General features: G+C 42.9%; 1 protein-coding gene across 3 annotated transcripts; it reads left to right on the top strand.

Annotated features, from left to right (window-relative positions):
* The first annotated feature begins 747 nt into the window (after nucleotides 1-747).
* On the top strand, nucleotides 748-13,675 carry EXO5 (exonuclease 5). Of its 3 annotated transcripts, XR_005556488.1 has the most exons (6): nucleotides 748-973; nucleotides 3,742-4,010; nucleotides 6,347-6,451; nucleotides 6,531-6,703; nucleotides 9,074-10,131; nucleotides 11,684-13,675. XR_005556488.1 is itself a non-coding variant. In XM_039341951.1 (5 exons), exons 1-5 carry the CDS (start codon nucleotides 873-875, stop codon nucleotides 9,560-9,562), a joined length of 1,053 nt encoding a protein of 350 aa, XP_039197885.1. In that variant the 5' UTR covers nucleotides 748-872; the 3' UTR covers nucleotides 9,563-13,675. The 3 variants fall into 3 exon arrangements, 2 of the variants coding, with proteins under 2 accessions (XP_039197885.1, XP_039197872.1); XM_039341951.1 differs by having other exon boundaries at nucleotides 9,158-13,675; XM_039341938.1 differs by having other exon boundaries at nucleotides 9,074-13,675.
* The last annotated feature ends 6,694 nt before the right edge of the window (nucleotides 13,676-20,369 follow it).

Here is a 20,369-nt window from a genome sequence, read left to right as displayed (position 1 = left end):
TATACAATAGCACAGAGTTGGAAGTGTTGGAGGACCCACAACTTCGGGAATCAAGCAGTTCAACTGATCAATTGTTCTATCAGGAAATTTATCCTTAATTCTGGGTTGCTTCTCTCCTTGATTAGTTTCCATCCGATGTTTCTTGTCTTGCCTTCAGATGCTTTGAAGAATAGCTTGACTCCCGCTTCTTTGTGGCAGCCCCTGAGATACTGGAAGACTGCTATCATGTCCCCCCTCGTTCTTCTCTTTATTAAACAAGATATGACAGCAGTGTTCCAATATTTGAGGGGCTGCCACAGATAGGAGGGTGTCAACCTGTTTTCCAAAGCACCTGAAGGCCAGACAAGGAATAAGGGATGGAAACTGATCAAGGAGAGATTCAACCTAGAAATAAGGAGAAATTTTCTGACAGTGAGAACAATCAACTAATGGAGCAGATTGCCTTCAGAAGTTGTGGGAGCTTCATCACTAGAAGCTTTCAAGAAGAGACTGGACTGCCATCTGGACTAGATGACCTACAAGGTCCCTTCTAACTCTGTTATTGTATTCTGTTCTGCTTTGTTGTGTTCTTGCAACCGTTCAGCGTATGCATTAATCTGCATAGGGGACTAACCAACTTTATTGTTCTTCTCTGCACTTTTTCTAGGGTCTCAAGTTACATCAACAGGCCTTCATTTGTGAGGCGGGGGGGGGGGGCGTCTGTAATCCTTGGGTGGTTGGGAACCGGAACGGGGACGAACGGAAGAGGGAAAGTCCATTTCAGGCGGAAAGAAAGAAAACAAAAAACCATAAGTTACATAATTTAAGGCTCCTCCTTCCGGCAGCTGGCGACGATCCTGCTCGTGATCGCAGAGGAAAGCAGAGCGCAAAACATGTCCGGGCGTTACTTCGGATTGCAGGATCCCGAGGTTGCGTCAGGTTTTTCCGACCTGAGCGACTCCGAGTTCTTGCAGATAGAGGAGCCGAAGATCGGGTAAGCAGCGGGTTGCGTTCGCGTGACTGGCTGGCCCCGGTTCACAAAACCCTGGTTGGAGTCCCGTCCCTGGTGCGTGCGCGGTTCCCCAGAGCGTCAACGGACTTAACGGGCTGGGTTGCGCCGTTGTTTTTTTACGGTTAACCGCGTTTGGGGTTCGAACTCGCGTTGCCCTGCAACTCGCAAAACATGTTTTGACGCCTGGGATGTTCAACGGAACTAAAGCGAACGCGGTTTTCGCCGCCCGCGTTTGCGCTCCCGCGGGGATTTAACGAAAGTAAAGGGGAAAAGAAAGCGGTCCAGAGTCACCTCTGCTCCATTAGTTGATTGTTCTCACTGTCAGAAAATTTCTCCTTATTTCTAGGTTGAATCTCTCCTTGATCAGTTTCCATCCCTTATTCCTTGTCTGGCCTTCAGGTGCTTTGGAAAACAGGTTGACACCCTCCTATCTGTGGCAGCCCCTCAAATATTGGAACACTGCTGTCATATCTTGTTTAATAAAGAGAAGTTTAATAAAATAAATTAGAGAAAACTTTCTGGCCACGATTAAGGTCAAAAAGACATTCTGTGGAACATTAGTCCCTGTTGAAAAACAAAAGAAGGTGCTATCCTAAATATCTGCAGAGATTCTCGGTCATCCAAGTTATGGCTGTCCCAATGGTGCTTTTTCAGGAGGCAAGTGGACTTTCTCGTTTTTCTTTGAAGGCGTTTGGCTTCTCGTCCAAGAAGCTGCTTCAGCTTTGACTATAGGAACATTTACGCTTCAGTTTGAGGTGCAGACAACACAGACTCATCCCCAACAGCCTGTTCTGCCTTCAACAGTGAAGGGACGTAGGGCAGAAAGCATCCTGCAGCCAAGAAGGCTCCAGGCCCATTTGCACCACTCAGGTGACCTTGAGGACACAGGTAAACCTCCAAGTGGCCTCAACGACTCTCTAAATGAATGCAAGTGACCATAATACCGTATAAGTTAGGGGTCTTCAAACTTGGCCCTTTTATGACTTGTGGACTTCAACTCCCAGAATTCTTCAACCAGTGTGCCTGGCTAAGGAATTCTGGGAGTTGAAGTCCCCAGATCATAAAGTGGCCAACTCTGAAGACCCCTGGTATAAGTCCTTCCTTTCCCCACCATCCAGTCAGAGCTGAGAAGCAAAATGTCTTCAAAGAAAAACAACAAAGTCCACTTGCCTCCTGAAAAAGCACCTTTGGTGCTATCCTAAATACACACCTAAGCAGGCCGGGAGTCAGTGATCTAATTGGCCTTTTGTACTATCTGAAGTAGAACATCCAGAGTCAGTCACAGTTCCATATAATATCAACCTTGTGAACTCTCAATTTTTCGGCTATGTATTCAAAATGGACCCATTTATGGATTACTGCCTTGTCGTGGCAATTCCAAAGAAAGGCAATGCCAAAGAATGTTCAAACTATCGCACCATTGCACTCATTTCACATGCTAGTAAAGTTATGCTTAAAATCCTACAAGCTAGACTCCAGCAGTATGTGGATCGAGAACTACCAGAAGTACAGGCAGGATTTCGAAGAGGCGGAGGAACTAGAGATCAAATGCCAACATACGCTGGATCATGGAGAAAGCTAGGGAGTTCCAGAAGAAGAAGAAGAGGACAGAGAATGAGATGGCTGGATGGAGTCACTGAAGCAGTAGGTGTGAATTTAAATGGACTCCAGAAGATGGTAGAGGACAGGAAGACCTGGAGGAACGTTGTCCATGGGGTCGCGATGGGTCGGACACAACTTCGCAATTAACAACAAATTCAAAATGGTCTGTGATTAATATTGTTGTTAATTGTGAAGTCGTGTCTGACCCATCGCGACCCCATGGACAACGTTCCTCCAGGTCTTCCTGTCCTCTATCATCTTCTGGAGTCCATTTAAGCTCACGCCTACTGCTTCAGCCACTTCATTCTCTGTCGTCCCCTTCTTCTATTGCTCTCAATCTTTCCCAGCATTAGGCCCTTCTTCAGTGAGTCCTTTCTTCTCATTAGGTGGCCAAAGTATTTGAGTTTCAACTTCAGGATCTGGCCTTCTAAAGAGCAGTCGGGGTTGATCTCTTCTAGGACTGACCGGTTTGAACGCCTTGCAGTCCAAGGGACTCGCAGGAGTCTTCTCCAGCATCATAGTTCAAAGGCCTCAATTCTTTGCGCTCAGCCTTTCTTATGGTCCAACTTTCACAGCCATACATTGCAACTGGGAAAACCATGGCCTGACTATATGCACTTTTGTTGGCAGGGTGATGTCTCTGCTTTTTAGTATGCTGTCTAGATTTGCCATAGCTTTCCTCCCCAGGAGCAAGCGTCTTTTAATTTCTTGGCTGCAGTCCCCATCTGCGGTGATCTTGGAGCCCAGGAAAATAAAATCTGTCACTACCTCCATTTCTTCCCCATCTATTTGCCAGGAATTGAGAGGGCCGGATGCCATGATTTTGGTTTTCTGTGATTAATGTGTGTGTGTGTGTGTGTGTGTGTGTGTGTGTGTGTGTGTGTGAGAGAGAGAGAGAGAGAGAGAGAGAGAGAGAGAGAGAGAGAGAGAGAGAGAGAGAGAGAGAAGAGTAAAAATATGACAATAAAGGGTATCTTTTTCCATCTCTGTGATTCTTGTTACTCTTTTCTGGAATTTGTTCCTACTGAGTACCTCTAAATCACTTGTGTTGCCCATGGATGATTTTTACTTTTGACTGCCATCTTATGCTCATCTGGATTCTTGCAGCAGAAATATGATAATCCGAACTTCTTGCATGCTCATGGCAGGGAATCCCAACCCCTCAGCGGTTCCAGGCCTCAGCATGCTGATTCTCGGCTTGCTAATGTGGAAGAAGGGAAGCGGAGGACAGCAAAGAGGAAGAGAGCGAAGACACCTCTTGAAGCTTTCCGCCTGTGCTATCTTTGGGTCACAGTTCTCTCTGATCAAGTGTGGTGCGAGCAAAAGATGGTTTATCACAAAGAAAAGCCGAGTGTGCAATTGCCGGAGAAGATGACAGTGGTATTAAATACAGGAAAGTCAATACATCTTGCCAGAGGTGACATCATTTGGATGTTTGGGTTAAATTCTAGTCTTCTCTTTCTTTAATATATTGCATTGCAAGGATGGGAAATAGGATCCCTGATCTATTATGAGCATGGCCATATTTTCTATCTGTAAAACAGTGGGTATTTTCTTGCATAATAAAGCTGCTAGTCCTTAAGGTGCCCCAGAACTACCTTTTTTGTTGTGGTAATGTGACTGCCCTTTTAGAATATGACTAACAACGGAAAGCAACAGCATCTAGCAGGTTGTGGCTGATCTTTAAAAAGATGATCAGGGTCACCCCATACCTGGATGGGAGACCACCAAGAGATTCCAGGGTTATGAATTAGATTGGAAGCCGAACAGAGGACTGAGAAGCTGGTAGTGGCAACCCACTATGATATTGCTGCTGAAAAGGTTACCAAAATAAGGCTTAACTCAAGAGTAACGTTTATCTTTCAATAGTGGACCATAATTTTGAGTGATGCCCCCAACCCCAACATGGTCCATGATTGCTTAAAATTAAGGCCATTCAGTTTCTAGACATTTTTAAGGGGGAAATGGCATAATCCTTTAAATCAGTATTCTTCAATCTTGGCAACTTGAAGATATGTGGACTTCAGCTCCCAGAATTCCCTGATCTGCCAGAATTCTGGGAGTTGAAGTCCACAGATTTTCAAATGGCCGAGGTTGAGAAACACTGATTTAAACAGATTTATAATTGCTCAATAATGCAGAAGAAAAGTAGAGCCCCAAATCTTCCTAAAAGCTCAAGAAACAGACAGTAAAACTCACCAAAAACTTAAATGTGTAGTGCAAGGATAGGCACTACACATTGGCTCTTTTATGACTCGTGGACTTCAACTCCCAGAATTCCTGAGCCAGCCATGCTGAGGTTGCATACCCCTGGTGTAGTGCAAGGGCCATCTTAATGCCTGGGTATTGCTACTCAAATAGACCAGATAGTAATGTAATGGCATGTCTAAGAAAGGCACAGACAACTGGCTGGCTGTAATTCTAAACAGGAGCTACGGATAGTCCTAGAGACTTAGACTTAACAATCACAACTGCAACCAGAATTTCCGTGGCTAAGCAAGGCAGTCATTAAGTGAGTCATGCCCAATTTTATGACTTCTTTGCTACAGTTGTTAAGCGAATCACTACAGTTGTTAAGCAAATCGTGCGACTGTTAAGGGAAACTGGCTTCTCCCACTTGTCAAACCCAGGATGCTGCAACTGTCATACTGACAAACCGGTTGCCAAGACCTCACATTTTGATCACGTAACTGTGGGGATGCTGCAACATTTGTCAGTGTGAAAACTGGTCGCACGTCACTCTTTTCAGTGCCATTATAACTTCGAATGGCCATTAAACGAGTGGTTGTAAGTGAAGGATTACCTGCACTGCTTGGGCTGTGCTATTGAGCTGCTATTTGCTCTGTCGTTGAAGCCAGTGAAGGCTTCAATTTTTCTCAGACCCTCATGGGGGGGGGTGTGAGGGGAGCGATTTGCTATAGAATTAAAAGGTAAAGGTTTCCCCTGTCCAGTCATGCCCAACTCTAGGGGGCTGGTGTTCATCTCTGTTTCCTAGCCGAGGGAGCCATGTCTGTCCGAAGATGTGTCTGCAGGCATGTGGCCAGCATAACAATACACTCAGTCACATGGAACACTGTTACTGTCATGGTTCCAACAGATGAAACCAAAGAACTTTGAGGCATTGTTTACCTTAAAGAATCTTTATTGGAGTAGCATAGCTTTGGCACTAACATAGTTGAAGCCAAAATCTGAAATCCCCTCCCCTGAATACATAGTATCAAAGCAGAATTCTCTCCTCTAATTTACAGTCATAAATCACATTCTCCAATTGTTTGAAATGTAGACTTTCCCTCCATTACTCCATCTCGCCATCTCTTATCATCTCTTATTTCAAAAGTCCTGAATTCACACAGTATTACAATATTGTTATGTAACTCCCATCACATTCCTCCTCCTCCCCCAGTATCATCTAATGCTAAGAGTTAAGCATAAGAAAGAAAAAGGCTGCATCTCCATATATTGTCAAAGCAAGAACATCCAATGTTAGCAGCATTGACAGTTACCTTCCCACCAAAGTGGTGCCTATTTATCTACTCACATTTGCATGCTTTCGAACTGCTAAGTTGGCAGGAACTGAGGCAAGGACAGGAGCTCACCCTGTCAGGCAGTGCTTGGGTCTCAGACTGCCAACATTCCAGTCAATAAGCCCAACATCTTAATCGCTAGATCACTGGGCTGCCTTGCTGTAGAGATAAGTAGCTAATTCTGGGAGCAGGAAAGCAACATTCTTTCTCTGTGGCTGCTTCATTCCAGAACTGCAAGATCATAGTCTGGTGCCTGTGAAGACTACAAGCCGAGAAGATGGATGGGCCATCAAGCTGGTTAACATCCTCCTGACTGTAGCTAATCTACGAAAAGGTGGGCACTCTGCTCGTGGAATGCTCCCCATGCCTCTCAGGATGGCAAAGGTGCTTAAATGTGGTTTTCTCCCTGGCAGGTTGGCGTGTGCGGGAATGCCCGGTCTTTGGCGTGTTAGAAGGGGTTTTTGTGTTCGGGATCATTGACCAGCTAAATTATACGGCTAAAGGCGAATTGCAACTGAATGAATTGAAGACAAGGGAAAAAGCCTACATGCCTGGACCTGCACAGAAGAAGAGGGACCGTTTCCAGGTGGGTCAGGGTGGGATTGGAGACCCTAGGCTGTCTGGAGGGGAGGCTTGGAACCCAGATATAGGGAGGGAAGTGGCTGCATTCAACTGGGTCAGTTAAAAACCAAAGAGTTGGGAAGGAACTTACTGTAGAAGTCATCTAATCCACCTACCAACTCGATGCAGGATCCACTAGATCGGTGGTTTTTCAAATTTGGCCACTTTTAAGAAGTGTGGACTTCAACTGCCAGAATTCTCCAGCCAGCAATATTGGCTGGGGAAATCTCGGTGTTGAAGTCTACACTTCTTAAAAATGACTAAGCTTGAGAAACGCTGCACTAGAACGATGGTTGTGTAGCTGCTGTTGAAGTTCAGTGAAGGGGAATTTAGCCCTTCATGCGAGAGCCTTTTCCATAGGTTGACAGTTCAAAGAGTCAGATAATATCTCCTGCAGAGAAGAGCAACTAAGATGATTAAAGGCCTGGAGACTAAAACATAGGAATAGCAGTAACAGGATTTGGGTTTGCCTAGTCTAGAGAAAAGAAGGACTGGGGGGACATGGTAGCAGTGTTCTAGTATTTGAGGGGCTGCCACAAAGAGGAGGGGGTCAACTTATATTACAAAGTATCAGAGGTCAGGACAAGAAACAATGGAAACTAATCAAGGAAAGAAGCAACCTGGAATTAAGGAGAAACTTCCTAACAGTGAGAACAATTAGCCAGTGGAACAGCTTGCCATCAGAACTGGTGGGTGCTTCATCACTGGAGGTTTTTAAGAAGAGACTGGACAACCATTTGTCTGAAATGATACTATAGGATCTCCTGCTTGAGCAGGGGGTTGGACTAGAAGACCTTCAAGGTCCCTTCCAGCTCTATTCTGATTGAATTTGATCTTCCTTAACCCACTGAGTCTGGTCCTGGCCTCTGAAGGAAAAAAAATAAGCTCATTTCTTCCCCCATATGACAATCTGTCTGAGATTTGAAGACTATTGTTGTCTCCAGAACTGGATCCCATACTCCAAATGGAGTCTCATCAGGGAGAAATAAAATGGGACAATTACTCCCCATGATCTGAATTCTCTGCTTGTGTTAATTTCCTCCCACCCCTGATAGCATTTGCTTATTTACCCGCTGCATCACAGGGCTGACTCAGATTTAATGTAGGGTCAGCAAAGATACCCCAATCTTTTTTGACATCTGGTATTTTTTAATCATGGCTGCTTAGAATTGAAATGTTCTAAACTGAAATGTTGCTTAGAACTGAAATATTATCAGATTTTATTTGAAGTCGACGATAGTGAATTTATCAAAGGATCCTGGGATTTAGACTTAGAGAAACCAATAAACAATGTTTTTGGCAGTCTGGAGGACAGCATGAGACATTTCCATGCAAGAAATATGTATTAAACCTTTACAGTGGGCATATCAAACTCCAGTAAGCCCTCACATACATCTAAATACAGATAGTCCTCATCTTACAACTATTCATTTGGTTATCATTCAAAGTTACAATGGCATTGAAAAAAGACACTTGCAATCAGTCTTTACACTTATATGTTAGAAAATATCTTTATATATAGTCAGTGGTGGGATTCAATCGGTTCGCACCGGTTCAGTAGAACCAGTATCTAACTTTTGCTGCATTCGGAGAACCAGCTGGCTTCCAGAAGTCCAGTCTAGGCCTCGGAGGCCTGGAGGAGGCTTCCCAGGTCTAGAACAGTCCACCAGAAGTCCGTTCTAGGCCTTGGAGGCCCAGGCCTGCATCGAATAAGAGAACCGGTTGTTCAGGTATTTGAATTCCACCACTGTATATAGCACCACAGAGCAAAGAGTACAGTCACCATGTGCTTTACTGCTGAACTATTTAACTGTAACAGGAAATTGGGACTTCTGCTTCAAATGAAAGAGCATAGATCCAAACCATCGATATAGACTTGTAAACACTGCCATCTATTGGCTGAATACTTCTGTAATTGTTGATTAAAAATATGTTCCAACAATGAATTCCAACATTATGACCATCTCAACATCCCTACAGTCATTTGATCAAAATATCAGCACTAGGCAGCAGGCATGCATTTACAACAGTTGCAGTGTCTCGTGCTCATGTGATCACCATTTGCCACCTTCCCAGCCAGCTTATGTTGAGCAAAGTCAGTGGGGGAAGCTGGATAGGCTTAGTGTGATTCACTTATCAACTGAAGTGATTTGCTTAAGAACCATGGCAGCAAAAAAGAAAAAAATCGAGTGTGACTGACTTAATAACCATTGTGCTTAGCATGGAAATATTGATCCCAATTGTGGTTGTAAGTTGAGGTCTACCTGTATTCAGTGAGACACAGGTGAGGCTGAACATTGAATCAACTTAAGAAGAGATGCTTGATTCATTGCAGGTCTCTTTATATAAATATCTCTTTGATGCTATGGTGCAAGGATGCTTAACCCAAGATATTTTTATACATCACCTTCATCTGAAGCCCAAACAGCCACTTGGCCAGGAAATCCAAGAACATGCTCAAAAAGCTGGATTCGTGGTGCACTGCTTTGAAGACCTCCTGGAACTGGTGCTCCTCAACTTGACCCACTCAGAAATTCCGGCTATTGACCATCTTCAAATTGAGTACATTCATCAGAAGACCAACACGTTGCTGGGCACCGAAGTCATCACCTATGACCACGATGAATTGATGTCCGTGTCCCATTATCTCTTATCGTATTGGAAAGGGCAAAGAGATCCCAAGGGAGTGGACATTGAGGACGCTTGGAAATGCTCCTATTGCGCCTTTGTCGACATCTGTGATTGGCGCCAGCAGAGAGTGGATGGCCTGATCCAAAAGGGCAGCAAAAAGAAAAACATGAGCGAGAGCCAATCCAGAGAATAGAGGCTTCTGGCTGGGAGAATGGACATAGCCAGTTATGGCTCAGCATTCTTGCAAGACACCCCAACTGCCAAAAGTGGATGAACTTCTCCTACAAAAGGAGACACTAAGTAAATTAACCCTATTTCCCATCTCTAATAATTTTGAGGCTCTTGAATGGGACTTGCAAAGAGAAACAGAAAAGCAACAATTATCAGAGCTTTCTCTTTCTCTTGGCGAAGATTTAATAGACTGTTCTGATTCTATGCCAGCCCTCCCTTTTCATTCTTCAGTCTTCTGCTAGCTCCAGCTTCTTCTAAAGAAAATAAGAACACAAATCGCACAGGGTAAGGACTGGGAGGAACTGTTTTCACAGGATGGCTCAATTGAATTCATGGTAAAACAGTGTTTGCTCATAGGCAAGCTATTATTTCAGTGTTCAAGCAATTAGCCTCTATTAAAATTAACCTGCATAAGTTAGTGAGCCCTGGAGGCGCAGTGGTTAGAATCAGTATTGCAGGCAAACTCTGTCCACAACCTGGAGTTCAATCCTGATAGAGCTCAAGATTGACTCAGCCTTCCATCCTTCCAAGGTGAGTAAAATGAGGACTCAGATTGTTGGGGGCAAGATGCTAACTCTGTAAACTGCTGTATAGTACTATGGAGCAGTATATAAGTCTAAGGGCTACTGCTATTGCTATTATTAGTGCCTTGAGTGTGTAGGAATGTATCTTGAGGGAGATACAGTACAAGTGCTCCTCACCTTCAGAATTACAACAGTGCTGAACGAAGGGACTTGTGATTACTGCCCAAATGTATGGCTGCTGAGTACCGCCACAGTCACATGAACAAAACTTGGGCACTTGGCAATCTCACTGACTGCAGTGCCCCTTATTTATCTCCCCCCACCATCCTGCCCTCTGGGTCTCTGAAGCCTTGGGTCCCTTTGGTCCCACATCATCCTCTCCACTTCCCTTCACAGCTTAGTCACTTACCCAAAGGAGATCTATTGGGAAGCAGCCAATCCAACACATGGACTTCCTACATAGGCTATGTGGCACCCTCCCAGAAGTGGGCACCATTTTGGGAGTGACTGCAATGAACTTTTGTCTATTCCAAAATGGTGCCCACTGCAATGGTATAGGGTTTCCTGCCTGAGCAGGGAGTTGGACTAGAAGACCTCCAAGGTCCCTTCCAACTCTGTTATTCTGTTCTATTCTATCTCTTGTCAGCTTTCAATACCATCAACCTAGTTATCCTTTGGGGCCAACTTAGGGAGTTTACGGCGAGTGACACAATTTGTCCTGGTTCACCTCTTTCCTCCAAGTTTGGTCCCAATCAGTATTGATAGAGAGTGAGAGGTCCAGCTCTCGGCCCCTGCTCTGTGGGGTACCAGAGGCTGTCTGGACTCCTATTTAGCCTCTACATGAAACCACTGGGTGAGATCATCCACCATCATGAGTTTAGCTATACCCAGTTGATATCCAGAGTAGGATGGCATCCTGCTGACATCCAGTTATGTATCTCCATCCTGGGTGAAGTGAGTGATGAAGTAGACATTCTTTTGAGGTGCCTGGAGGCTATGAAGGCCTGCTTGGAGAACAACAGACTTTGGCTGAACCCTGGTAAGACAGAGTGGTGTGAATGGGATATAAATGTTTATAATATTCGGTCTTGATGGGGTTGCATTACCTCAGATCTGATGTGTAACCCAGGGTTCTTCCCTGGGGGAGGAAAAGGGGGAGGGGAGAGAGGAAAGGGAAAGGAAAGGAAGATGGGCCCCGATGTTGGTTGCTCTTTTTAGTTACATTAACAGCACAGCATGTTTCCCATCTGGGTGATATTATCCTTCTCTATAGGAATATAGGAAACAGACTTTGCCCTGCCAACTGCAGACCAATTAGCTTGCTTAGTACAAAAAAGAAGCAATATGCAAAGTGCCTTTATTTAAAACTGTTGGATTCACTTTTACAAGTGAAAATCTTGTAAAAAAAAAAAAAGGGATGGGATTTAGAGGGGATCATTCAACCTTAGACAACTGTCTGGTCTTGCTCTGTTTAACTGAAAAATACACCTCACTGTCCAAAGGGACCATTTTTTTCAATGTTTGTGGATTTCATATCAGCTTTTGATCTGATTCCACAGGAGAGGCTATGACAAAAACCTCAGGAATCCCCAGTGTATAAAAGATTGTTGCCTCTTATCCGACTCTTATCCTGCCTTATCTACACCTCATTGAGGCTCAGATGTTCCTCTTGGGAGCTGTTTCCACCAAAAGAGGGGTAAGGCAAGAGAGTAAAGTAGCCCTCTCACTTTTTTTAATTTGTACATCAATAATTAAGGCTCTCTTATCATCTAACCATCGGTCCCCAATTTTTGCAGATCGTGCAATCCCAGCCTTGCTGTATGCAGATGATGTGATAATTTTGCCTATTTCTCCAGCAGGAATCAGAAGGACACTGTGAGCATTGGTGTCCTTTTGCCTAAAAGAACAATGTGTAATAAACTAAAAAAAAAAAAAAATCCTAAAGGACTAGTGTTTGCACAACATACCAGACAGATTAAACAGTCCTCAATAGAGCAGGTAGATACTTATAAATACCTTGAAGTGAGTTCCAGGTTTCCTTATCTTGGACTGCATATTTTTCTTATCAGGCAAGTGGGCCCCACAGCTGTCTTAAGATTCTTCTATTCAAAGGAGGCACATATTCTTCCTGCAGTTTGCAAAGTTTTGTTTGCTAAGTCCTTTCTCCCCTTCTTTATGATGTTCCAATTTGCATTTTTACAAAGTTTAATATCCTGGTGCCTTTCCAGTCCATATTTAGTTGTGAATGCAGTTTTTAAGAAGAGACTAGACAGTCACTTGCTGAAATGGTATAGGACAGGTTCTCCTGCTTGAGCAGGGGGCTGGACTAGAAGACCTCCAAGGTCCCTTCCAGTTCTATTCTATTCTATTCTATTCTAAATTTATAATACTCGCAGTTCCAAGATGTATCAAGAATATTGTTTTACAGTTAGAGATAAGTTGGTTTGTGGAGCCAAGCCTGGCTCTACCTGTTTACTTTCTGGTTGAAATGGACTTTTTTTTTCTCCTGTGGGTCTGACTCCACTGATTCTCAGATCCCATTTTAAATCAACCTGGCGAACAAAAACTAATCGCAAACTCCACTCCTTAGAATTTTCTTTGAAAATTCCTTGACCATTAGGGCTTCAACATGCCAAGATTCATCTTAAACAACCTATCCCTGTCTTGGATATTGATTTTCAAGCCAATTTAAGCCTGGTATCTGATACTACAGTTAATGAATCCTTCTCAAAGTCTAATTCTGAAATTTTGTTGAACTTTGACTGAATGTTCTGCTTTCTGCAGTTCTGTGGAAGTGGTATTAAAACATTCCTTTTCAGCAGAGTTTATGTGAAATCCCCATGCTATATGCCTCTTTGTGGCTGCCTCTTTAAGAAATAAAGGAAGCTGTATACAGTATTTATCCCTTAAAAAAAAAAAAAACATTCCCTACTAGAGAGCACAATATCTGCCTGTCACTGCTTTTATCTGCCCAGGATCCTGAAATATCTTTTTTCGTTGCCTGATTTTGTGGTGCTATTTGTTGTATCTGTCTTCCCTATGATTTGCAAGTGTCACTGCTATTTGTGTTACAGTTACTATTCTGAACGTATAGCTCTATGTAACCACATATAGCTCTATGTAACCTCATATAGCTCTATGTAACCCTAACTAGTGAGCATGTATTAGTATATTACACTATCTGGCAGTTATTGGGTTAAATGCTGGATTTGTTGATGGGTCAGTGGGAGGAGTTTCTAAAGGGCATTGGGAGACTTCCTGGACACAAGCCAGATTGGAATGTCTTTGTCTGAAAGAGGCATGGGCCATCAGATGTCACCCAATGAGCCTGAGCCGTTATAAAGATGGTATGGAAGAGAGCATCATACTTTTACCTATAGGAATGGACAAAAGGTATATTTCCCTGAAGTAACAGCCAAAGTATGTATGCAAGTAATCTTTCTGATTGAAATATATTTATTTTGTTATAAACCATTTCTATTGAGTTATCTATCTGACTTGATTTAAAGAAGGTGTTTTTAACTCAGAGTCAGAATAGTTACTACAATAATCCACATGGAGAGAAGTAAGCAGCGGGGTACCACAAGGCTCCATCTTAGGCCCAGTACTCTTCAATATCTTCGTCAATGACCATTTTTGTTAGGAATTGTTGAAGAAAATGTTAGTAAAGAGGATATGTATTTATTTGTTCATGTGGTTACAGCGGCAAGTATTCGCTCAGAATTGGAAAAATTCAGCTGTACCTAGTGAGGAAATTTTAATTTATAAAATTATGCATTGCACAGAATTAGATAGGTAACTAAAAGACTCAAAAATCAGGATGTGGAGGTCACTGTGATGTGATAAGTTAAGATTGAGTTTAGAGTGATGTTTTTGTATAGAGTTTAATTAATTATGAATAGGAATGAACTGAGATGTTGGTCAAGTCTGATTTACCATGTTCAATGTTTTTAAACTTTTTCTTCTTTTGTTATTTAATAAAAATTTATTAAAAAAAATAATAAAAAAAATATCTTTGTCAATGACTTAGATGAGGAAGTAGAAGGGAAACTCATCAAATTTGCAGATGACACCAAACTGACAGGAGTAGCCAACACCCCAGAAGACAAACTCAGGATCCAAAAAGATCTTGACAAACTTGAACAATGGGCCCTATCCAACAAAATGAATTTCAATGTGGAGAAAAGCAAAGTTTTACATTTAGGCAGGAAAAATCAAAAGGTACAAGTACAGATTGGGTGAGAAACTTCCTAACAGTGAGAACAATTAACCAGTGGACCAGCTTACCTTCAGAAGTTGTGGGTGCTTCATCAGGAGGTTTTTAAGAAGAGACTGGACAGTCACTTGTCTGAATTGATATAGGATCTCCTGCTTGAGCGGGGCAGGGGGGGGGAATGAGGTTGGACTAGAAGGCTTCCAAGGTCCCATCCAGCTCTGTTCTGATTGAAGTTTCTGTAATCTTATTGCAACTGTATATTTTATGTATTTTATGTCATCTTTATTTGCAATTTTTATTGCCTCCCAGGGTCATCTCGCATAGTGAGATGGGTGTGGCATATAAATTAAATAAATAAATACATACATTTTTTTTAAAAAAAACTTTTATTGCTAATTAGAGTTCTCATTATTTATTGTTGTATTTTTCTGTCCCGTGGACTATATAATAAAGATTTTGATTTGGATCGTAAAAGCTTTCGACAATGATGTGAGGAACACCAGAGGGCAGTCTTACGTTAAGAATTGGCCTTGTCAGCTGTTCTCTAAAGCTTGCATAAAGCTCAGTTTCCCTGCAAATGGTACCAAATTGGCTGTCAAAAATGCATCATTGTGCAAAACCTCAACTCTCTGGAGAAAACTCTGATGCTGAGAAAGATGTAAGGTAAAAGAAGAAGAGAATGACTAGCAGCAAAGAGGATGGACTCAATTACAGATAGTCCTTGAATTGCAACTATTCATTTAGTGACATTTAAAGTTACAACGCACTGAAAAAAGTAACTTATGACTCTTTTTCACACCTACAACCATTGCAGCATCCCTGTAGTCACATAACAACCTTGTGACTAACTCAGCAACTGCAGAGATTCACTTAACAACTGGCAAGAAAGGTCATAAAATGGGGCAAAACTCATGTTAATGTTGTCTGGCTTAGTAATTGAACTTTTGGGCTCAATTGTGGGTGTAAGTCAAGGTCTTATGTATTTGGTCTTCGGGTTGTTTTTTAGGACATGGGAGGCTACATGTGTGCATGCATCCCAGCCTCACTTGCACGAGCAGCAGACAAGCGCATGCTTGTGCGCTCCATTTGTGTGAGTGGCAGGTGCGTGTGCATGCCGCTCACACAAATGAAGCTGCGTGTGTGTGTGCCCGCCAACTGCTTGTGCAAACCATTCCCTCCCCCCCTCCGCCGGTCTGCAACGCCAAAAACATTGGGGATCTCTGCTTTGGCATATGCCAGACATGTCAAACACAAGGTCTGGGGGCTGGATGCGGCCCGCAAAGTGGTTTCATGCGGCCCGCGAAGCCATCCTGGAAACAGTGTGGGAACGGGCCCCGCTGCTTGGCCCTGGCCCAGGCCAGCCAGGAGCCAATGTACAATTTTGTGGTGGCCATCTATGCTGAAATGCATTCAGTCTTAGCTCCACAAGGCCATCTGGAAACAGCGAGGAACCAGCCCCTGCCGCATCGGCCCCGCCCCCTGGGTGCATGCTGGGGAGATGTCACTCTTTGTGAGGAATGAAGAAATGCACCATTGCCTGTAAGTGGCCAGAAAATGGCCCTCGCCTACTTCACATATCCGGCTTGATAGGCTCTGCCCTGGTCCCACCCCTTTCTGCCAGAGACCCTCAGATCTGTCCCACTCCTGCCCAGGCCCCCACAGGCAACCTTGATGCAAATGATATAGAGCTGGCCACACCCACCCAATAGGCCACACCCACTCCATCCATGCACACCCATTAGGCCGCACCCACCCTGGCCATACATACCCCCCCCCCAGGGCAACCGCAATGCTGATGTGGCCCTCAATGAAATTGAGTTTGACACCCCGGCGTATGCTATGCCACTTTTAAGGAGCGTGCAGCATGTTTTGAATACAAACCATTTCAGCTTTTCAGCCCCAATCTGAGTGCAAAATAGATTGTCTTAATTATTTTGGAAAGCTGAAACCCTTCTAAATGACTTCAGGCAGCCTTTTCTTTTACCATAAGGAGCTCTTCAGGACTCCAAATTGGGACGTTTCAAATTGAAAACATTTTGCACAGCTCTGCCACTTTTCACTGCAGGGGAGAAATTACAATCCGTAATTCACCGGCAGGTGACTAACACCGAGATGGGACTCAATTCACCTCCGTATTTTTGCTTTCCATGGTGGGATGTTCTGTACGAACCTGTGTGCATTAGGGAGAAAGATGCATTTTAAAACCGCCAAGTAGGGAAGACAATTGGCAGAGCTGTTCTTGAGAAAGGGCATGTCAAAACATTGTGCATCGGATTAATGGGTCCTTTGCTATTTTGAGAGTGTGTGGTCAGCAAAATGTCTTGCAAGGTTGTGTTCAACCCCTTACCTGGGCTGTCCCCTTTTCTCATGCAGGAAGGCAAAGCTTTGATTATGAGTTCCTTTCTTTCTTTCTTTTTCTTTCTTTCTTTCTTTCTTTCTTTCTTCTTTCTTTCTTCTCTTTTCTAAAGAGGTCCAGTTTTGGTCACTACATTACAAAAAAGATGTTGAGACTTTGGAAAAAGTCCAGAGAAGAGCAACTAAGAGATCAAAGGCCTGGAGACTTTTCTCTTTCTTTCTTTCTTTCTTTCTTTCTTTCTTTCTTTCTTTCTTTCTTTCTTTCTTTCTTTCTCTTTCTTACTTTTTCTTTCTTTCTTTCTTCTCTCTCTCCTTCCTTTTCTTTCTTTTTTCTCTTTTCTAAAGAGGTCCAGTTTTGGTCACTACATTACAAAAAAGATGTTGAGACTTTGGAAAAAATCCAGAGAAGAGCAACTAAGATGATCAAAGACCTGGAGACCTACCTATCTTTCTTTCTTTCTTTTTCTTTCTTTCTTTCTTTCTTTCTTTCTTTCTTTCTTTCTTTCTTTCTTTCTTTCTTTCTTTCTTTCTTTTTCCTTCTTTCTTTCTTTCTTCTCTCTTTCCTTCCTTTTCTTTCTTTCTTTCTTTCTTTCTTTTTTTCTTTCTTTCTTATCTTTTCTAAAGAGGTCCAGTTTTGGTCACCACATTACAAAAAAAGATGTTAAGACTTTGGAAAAAGTCCAGAGAAGAGCAACTAAGATGATCAAAGGCCTGGAGACTAAAAAACATATGACGAACAGTTGCAGGAATTGGGTATGGCTAGTCTAGAGAAAAGAAGGATTAGGAATGACATGATAGCAGTTCTCCAGTATTTGAGGATCAACCTATTCTCCAAAGCACTAGAAGGCAAGACAAGAAACAATGGATGGAAACTAATCAAGGAGAGAAGCAACCTAGAACTAAGGAGAAATTTCCTAACAGTGAGAACAATTAACCAGTGGAACAGCTTCCCTCCAGAAGTCGTGGGTGCTTCATCACTGGAGGTTTTTAAGAAGAGACTGGACAGACACTTGCCTGAAATGGTATAGGGTCTCCTGCTTGAGCAGGGGGTTGGACTAGAAGACCTCCAAAGTCCCTTCCAGCTCTATACTGATTGATTGGTTAAGAGCATCTGGAATAAAACTTCAGGGTATTTGTGTAAAAAAAGGGGGGTTCAAAAAAGTAGGGTTTTTTTTAAATAAAAGTTGAAATTAAGGAAGGAGCAAGCACCAACCAAAGTATCTATGTCTTAACTGGTGCCTAGGCTATCCCATTGCCTGTCGTCTATCTGTAAGAAAGGTCAAAATTTTGAAATTGATGCCTCACTCATTTTTTTTTAAACCACCAATATAGCTTTTTAACCTCCCTATGGATATCCCGGCTGTTAACCATTGGTGTGTGTATTTTCATGGGTCCAAATGTGACATTTTTTTCAGTCTTTATTTTTTTTAAATGTCTAAAAATCATTTATGGGGACATCTGATGTCATGGACTGTGGGGGGGGAGGAAAATGCACCTAAGAAGAAGCTAAAACCAGAGCTATGATGCCCGCCAGTACAAATAAGGACGAAGGGACTAAGACTGCAATCTTGTATATGTTTATGCAGGTTAAGCTGAAGCAAGCATTGATCAGAAAACATGTGAAGGCTGAAATGCTAGCCTTGCTTTAGAACAGTGGTTCTCAACCTATGGGTTGGGACCCCATTTGGGGTCGAACGACCATTTCACGGGGGTCGCCAAACAATGCAGTCTGCCATTTTTTTTCTCCTTTTCCTTAGCTGTGCTACTCCCTTTTATTCTATTGGCTTTTGAAAGCCAATAGAATAGACTATCATGAATAGAGTCTAATTCTATTGGCTTTCAAAAGCCAATAGGAATTGTCCAGGCTGTCTCTGCCCTGCTGAGCCCGCCAAAAGTCCCATTCTGCAAACGGTGCTGCATCAGTTAAGTAGTCCTCGACTTACGACCGGTTGAATAGTTCTCGACTTACAACCGGTTGGGGGGTCACGCCATTAAAAAAGTTGAGAACCACTGCTTTAGAAAATCCTTTGCACTCTGCCAAAGCCAGCTATGAAACAGCAGCTGATTTCAGAAAGTATTTATTCAAAAGTTGTTTATTTTGAGGATGGTAGACCCTCATGATATAGCAATAGCACGTAGATTTATATACCGCTTCATAGTGCTTTACAGCCCTCGCTACGCCGTTTACAGAGTCATTGCCCCCAGCAATCTGTGTCCTCAGAAGCATGGAAAAGCTGAGTCAACCTTGAGCCGGTCAGGATCGAACTCCTGGCAGTGGGCAGTTAGCGTGCAGTATTGTATTCCAACCACAAGCCATCATGGCGTTTATGCAAATCTCCTTCTCATCTCTCATATCCAAATGTCCTTTAGGAGAGAGGAGTTCTCCATAGATTATTTTTTTATGGTTCCCCTTTGCCCTTTCCTTGTACATTCAATTTGCAGAGTGACAGTCTGTGGTTTGAGCTGTCCCTTACTCGCCATCTCCTTCACGGTTTCCTTTCACCATGCTTTCTTTTTTTGGGGAAGTTACCATTTGGCCTCTTTCTATATTTATTTCTCAAATGCTGGCACTAGCATCGCTTCCATTCAGCAGGTCTTCCCCGCTAGAGGAGGAATCATTTACTTACAGTCCTCCAGATGTTGCATCTGTAAAAGTATTGCTGAAAGAAATGGTTTCCTTTTTAAAAAATCTGCCCTCCCCCCCCAAAAAAACCCCACCCACAGGATCTATTCAAAGAACCTGCATGAAATAAGGCAGGAACCAGAGAGAGAGTTGTTAGCTACCACTGAAAAATGGTCTGAATCTACACAGGTAGTCCTCGACTTATGACTGTAACTGAGTCTGGTATTTGGTGGTAAATCATAACCCTTTAAGTGGGTCACCCCTGTGACCATGCCCAATTTTACAACCTTCTTTGTGGCGGTCATTAACTGAATCACTGCAGTCATTCAGTGAATGCTACGGTCAACAGGCAAATCCATTGTCTACAATGGGCGTTTTTTTTGCTGGAAACTGTTAATCAATGCCAGTTTCTAGCAAAATATGTTGTAAATTGCAGTCACATCACCACAGGACTCTACATTTACAGCTGTAAGTGTGAGCCAGTTACAAAGCTTACCCAAAAGTGAGATCATGTGAAGGCAGCTGTCAGAACTTTGCATCTGGGTCATAAGTAGTCCCAGGGGGGAGGGAGGAGTTGTGTAGTAATTTTGAATCTTCACTAAGTGACCAGTCAAAAGTCAAGGACTAACTGTACTTGAGAGATGAAATCTGTATCTATGGGAGTGAAGCCATTCAACCTCAGCCAGGACTGACTTCTGATTAAACCTGCTATTCATTTGTTTGTTTGGAAAGGGTTATTAAACTAAATAGGCCAAATTGAGCAAGGGGGTTGGACTAGAAGACCTCTAAAATCCCTTCCAGCCCTATGATTCCACGTCTTCCACCGTCACTTTACAAAATGAATGCAAAGGTATTAAAGTTCACATACAAAGATCTTCCTTTTGTCATGTCTTGAAGATAAGGCAGGAATATTTTTTTGAGGGTTATGTTGAAATTCTGAAACTAATGTTTTTGAATGAAGCCTGGCTCAGTGGCCTGTGGAACTTCATGCTACAGTAAAATAAGGAATTGTCCACCAAACATGGCACATAACTGGTTCCAGGGGTGGGGT

Source organism: Crotalus tigris, unplaced genomic scaffold, assembly GCF_016545835.1.
Source record: "Crotalus tigris isolate CLP2741 ecotype Arizona unplaced genomic scaffold, ASM1654583v1 scf7180000017550.10884619, whole genome shotgun sequence".
Taxonomy (NCBI): Eukaryota; Metazoa; Chordata; class Lepidosauria; order Squamata; family Viperidae; genus Crotalus; species Crotalus tigris.
This window is presented reverse-complemented; position numbering and strand designations above follow the sequence as displayed.